The sequence below is a fragment of the Aphanomyces invadans genome (assembly GCF_000520115.1).
Source record: "Aphanomyces invadans strain NJM9701 unplaced genomic scaffold supercont1.68, whole genome shotgun sequence".
Lineage (NCBI taxonomy): Eukaryota > Oomycota > Saprolegniomycetes > Saprolegniales > Verrucalvaceae > Aphanomyces > Aphanomyces invadans.
The window spans coordinates 200291-205144 of NW_008580213.1; the positions used below are offsets into that span (position 1 = coordinate 200291).

Genomic DNA, 4854 nt, shown 5'->3' on the forward strand with positions numbered 1-4854 from the left:
GATTGCGCTGATCAATTCCATCATCATGCGCTGATTAGCGTGGTGTTGTTCGGCACGAATGGCAGCTTGTTCGCGATCAAACTCTAATCTTGCTGCTGATTGCTCAGTAATGAGCTCTTCTCGGCGGCACTTGTCATCAATTCCTGCTTGAATTGCATGAATGAGGTTGTTCATGTCGATCGATAGTGCAGTAGCTTTAGGTTTCTTCCGTTTGTGTGCCAGCCTCTTCTTGGCTGTTGCGTTCAAGCTCTCCCAACGCCATTTTCCGCAACAACGTACCCGAGTTTTCGCTCCCTTCCAGTTTTCGTCGGCATGCATCTTTTCGAATTGTTTCAGAGGCCTTGAAGTCGTCCATACGCGTCTTGATATCCTGCAGCAATTGCTCTCGCTCCTTGTACTCTTCTGCTGTACCCGACTTCCGCAACGACGCGCTTTCACCGCGCACAAACCGAGACATGAGAACGTCAAACCTTGCCTTCATCGCGGGGCCCTTTTTCTTTAGACCAAAAGTTACAGACTGTCCAAGCGCATCAGCGATGGCGGACCAAGCCTGCAACTGCTTGCCGTGGTCGGCCTCACAGGGACTCGCGAAAGCGATCTGCAACAGTAGCTTGATGTCATGATGGCATGCGAATTTGCGGTTCCCACTGGTCTCGTCAGGATGGAGCTCCGCAATGTCTGGAGTGCAGATGGGTGGTGTTGACATGACTTTGCCAACTGAATGGCTGTGTGTGCTGGTGTGATATCCGTACGATAGTCTGGTTCTTGAATCTAAACCTTGAGTTCCAAACCTTGAGATTGGGGCCACCAATCTCAGTCGACTCATAGATTGGGACAAAGGTGGAGAATGGATTTGTAGAGAATTACCGTGAAATATTCAATTTAATAGGCAAAATCCAATGTAATGACGAAATTTTGGTGTACAGAAAACTCTGTATTAAGCTCCAAAATTGATTTCACGAAAGCTGATTGGAGTATGCGCTGTATAATATTTCAGGGTGCTGAAACCGTATATTTTGAAAATACAAATTTCAAATGAACTTGGAAGCATCACGCCAACTGATCCGTACACGTCAAAAATCGCAGGGACAACCAAAATTCGTTGAACTTACACAGGCTGATGCAGACGAGGATCTTGCGGCAGTGGTCTTGCCAAGCTAGCGCTGCTTGTTTCAGGCCGTACAGCGCTTTCATGAGCAGCATCATGCGCTTGGTGCCGTCGGCGTAACCGGGTGGTTGGTCGACGTAGAGCATAATGCCATTGTCCATGGAGGCTTGAACGAAGGCCGTGTCGGCGTCAGCTTGAACGATGACGAACCCCTTTGCGACTACGAATGCGGCGCACGTGCGAACAGTTGCCATCTTCACGACAGGGGAGTACGTGTTTGAATAGTCGATCCCTTCTACTTGACTGTAGCCCTTGCACACGAAACGAGCCTTGTAGCGAATTACGACGCCGTCGGAGTTGGTATTCTTGGCGTATGTCCATCGCGACCCGACTGCCTTTCGTCCTGGTGGTAGAGACACGAGTTTCCACGTCCCGACGTCGTTGAGCTGCTTGAGCTCAAGTTGCTCGGCCTTGGTCCACTCGTCCCGTTGCGCGACGCCATGGCCTCTCTGTGGCTGTTGGGTACGTCATCTGCTATCGGCAAGGCCAAGCAAGCGAACTCAACTCCATCCACCGTCATCGACATCGAAACATGGTCTTCCTCATTCGCGGCGTTGGCATCGCCGCGGGTTGCTCGGTTCAGGTCGCGCAGGACACGGTCAACGGGGTCGTTCCCTTGACTGTTCGTGGGTACTTCATCCACATACTGTATATGGACGGAGTCCTCATGGTCGTTCTGTCGCGCAGGACCATTCCTCGACTTTCGCTCGCTGGCGCAGCGGAGGGCACGTACATACGCGTCGGTCTCCCTGGTGTGCCGATCTCCGATGAGTCGATGTTGAACCCTTTGTAGAGAGTACTGGCGTCGCCGGTGAACGTTTTCGTGTGGGACCTTGAAGTGGCTTCGGGGCTTGGTGGCGGTGGTTGATTGGTGGCGTGGCGCTGTCATGGGGGTAGTGGTGAGTCTTGGCTGGTATGTCTCCCCTTGGATAAGGAGTTTCTTCATCTTCGTCGTCATCATCGGTCGTGATTAGGTACTCATCAATGGGTGTTCGTCCCCCGATGTACTCGTCCTCGCGGAACTGGACGTGGACGCTGGTGATAATCTTCTGGTGCTCCAGGTCGTATAGTTTGTACGCCTTCTGGTGTTCAGCGTATCCCATCATCACACACTTCGTTGCTTTGGGTGCGAGTTTGTCCCTCGTTTCAGGCTCCTTCATGAGATTGTAAGCCACGCATCCGAAGACCCGCAACTTGTCCAAACGCGCTGGGTGACCGATGAACGTTTGGATGGGGGTACTGGTGGCGCTGGGACCGTGCGGCACTCTGTTTTGATGAAGACAGCCGTGTTTACGGCCTCCGCTCACCACCGTTTGGCCATTCCGGCGTGGGACAACATGGCCATGGCCATTTCCATAATCGACCGGTGAGCGCGCTCTGCCATCCCGTTTTGCCACTGATTCGTTGCTGTAGACGTCTCATGCGTGATGCCCCACTTGGCCGTGCATCGGCGAACGTGGTGGATGAGTACTCGGGGCCGCCGTCGGAGCGGAACACTTCGACGTTGCGGCCGGTCTGTGCCTTGGACCATGCCATGATCTTCGCATAGTTGTCGTGTTGGGTGGCGCTGTCAGTGGAATTGACGAAACGTACGATTTTCATGCCCGAACCGGCGTCGACGTACACTGTGTAATACTTGCACCCGCCGACTGACGCCCCTTGGTGTCCGACACCCAGCATTCGCCAGGCTTGAACGATCGCGTGTGCGTCTTTGGAGGTGAGATCTTTGTGATCTTGTTCTTGACGCAGCACTCACATTTCTTCATCGGCTCGTGTAAGTTGCCCGGCGTGCCATGATGCTGCAGCCATTGGCCTTGAGTTGACGGCGAATTTCGGGTCCTTGCGCATTATGGCTGTCACGGACAAGTGGGTGGACGGCATATTGTCGACAACTAACACGTTTTCTATGACAAGCGTTGCCCCTTTGTCGGTGGTGATCCACATTGTTCCTATCTTGGTCGCGCGTGTTCTCGCCCCGTTGGCGACGACAACCGCTCGGTCGCACATTTCCAAGTTTGTCAGCCGGGTGGCATCCCCCGTCATGTGGTCGATGCCCCGGAGTCCACCAGTACACGGCCACGGGTGTCGAAAGCGTGGAAAACGACGGCGTCCACGACGTCCACACGTCTTCGTCTAAAGAATAGTTCCCCGTCTCGATTTGTTTCTTATCCTTCTTAAGCGCAGGTTCCTGCTTTGTCCATCTGGGTTTTCCTGCCGCTATGACTCGGCATTCGGCCTCCCAGTGGCCCTTGCGCTTGCACCAGTTGCACTTGCCTGGCCTAACTTCGACGTTAAGTGCCCGGTCGTCGTTGTTGGGGCTCTTGGGGTTCGTCAGGGCGCCCGATCGAAGGGCTTGTACTCGGCCTCCAGTACAATACGAACGGTGGTGAGGTTGTTTCTCTGAGTCCGCGGCATTGAGTGCACTTGGTGAGTCTCAGCGCGCATCTGCCACGGCATCATGTCCAGCAGACGGTCGACGACCATGGAGTAGTGCACGGCATCCCCGCTTGCGCGAAGCTTACGAAGAACGATCTCGTATCTTTCCAGAAACGGTAAACTCTCTTGTTTGGTGTTCCACTTCATGTTGAAGTACTTGGATAGGGTGACGAGCCGGTCGACGCGTGTCTTTGGCGCATGGAGTTCGGCCAGCGCACACCATGCATCCACGTAGGTGTCCTTGTCGGCGACAAACCGCTGTTGCGAGTCGGAGCAACAGGTGATCAGTATCCCGAGCGCGTACCCGTCCTGTTCTTCCGTATGCGTAGGTAAATCCCGCATGTATTGCGCGCTTGTAGCTTGCTCGAGGTCATCGTTGGCGGTTTCGAGGTCTTGCCTTGCCGCGAGTCGATCTCCGGCGTCATACACGGCTTTGAGCTTCTTGCTCAACAAGCGTCCCTTGAACGCGGTACGCCAGGAGTTCTAGTTGTCTTCTGTTATCATCCGAAGTGTTGACGTCTTGTCGTCGCTCATGTCACTTGGGCTCATAACTTGTTGAAGCGAGGAAGAGCGAGCTGATGGCTGCAAGGCCATTGGAGACGATTCAAGAGTGAATTACTGTTCGTTATAAACCTCCGACCTCTGTGGATATGAATGGCTGTGGTAGCTCCTATATGAACATGCAGATTGTTGATCAACGACCAACATTCTCAACAGCAGCCTACAACCATGGGCGAAATGACAAAGCAGAACGTACCCATAGCACATTGAAGGAATTGAAGCATGCCATGAGCCCACACATGCGCCATCATAGCCTCTGACAGCTGTCAACATAACCGTTTCAAAGAACTTAATTGCAACCAAGATAAAGTCTGAAGCACTTACGTGCTTACGTTCCGCCTTTAAAGCATTGAGCAACCATCCTGTTGCGGCCTCCTAAAAGACTTATGCCCTGACCTCGACGTTACGCACGCCGAACCAAATCCAATTCCAAGTGCTTCGCGATTGCGGACGAATCTGGCACTTTGGACGCTGCCCAAGAATGTTACCATGATTTAACACGATGATGAATACAAATTAGATACGGCGGCGTACCGACTTAACGAGGTTGCCTTTACCTATGTTGACGTCCCAATCACAGGATTTGAAGGAATGGAGCGTCAAGGTGAAGAGGCGAATGTCGAGTCGAATTGGCTCCAGTGACAAGTAGTAAGGTGCCTTCGTACCCGTTATAGCCGGATCGGGATAAG

At 53.0% G+C, this 4854-nt stretch overlaps 2 protein-coding genes across 2 annotated transcripts; both read right to left on the bottom strand.

The window, feature by feature from the left end:
* Nucleotides 1-196: 196 nt before the first annotated feature.
* Nucleotides 197-706, bottom strand: H310_14414 (hypothetical protein; the record flags this gene model as incomplete). Its single annotated transcript, XM_008882271.1, has 1 exon — nt 197-706. One exon carries the CDS (start codon nt 704-706, stop codon nt 197-199), a length of 510 nt encoding a protein of 169 aa, XP_008880493.1.
* Nucleotides 707-3499: 2793 nt separating this feature from the next.
* On the bottom strand, nt 3500-4087 carry H310_14415 (hypothetical protein; the record flags this gene model as incomplete). Its single annotated transcript, XM_008882272.1, has 1 exon — nt 3500-4087. A coding segment is annotated over one exon (588 nt), but the record flags the coding sequence as incomplete, so codon positions are not given.
* Nucleotides 4088-4854: the final 767 nt, after the last annotated feature.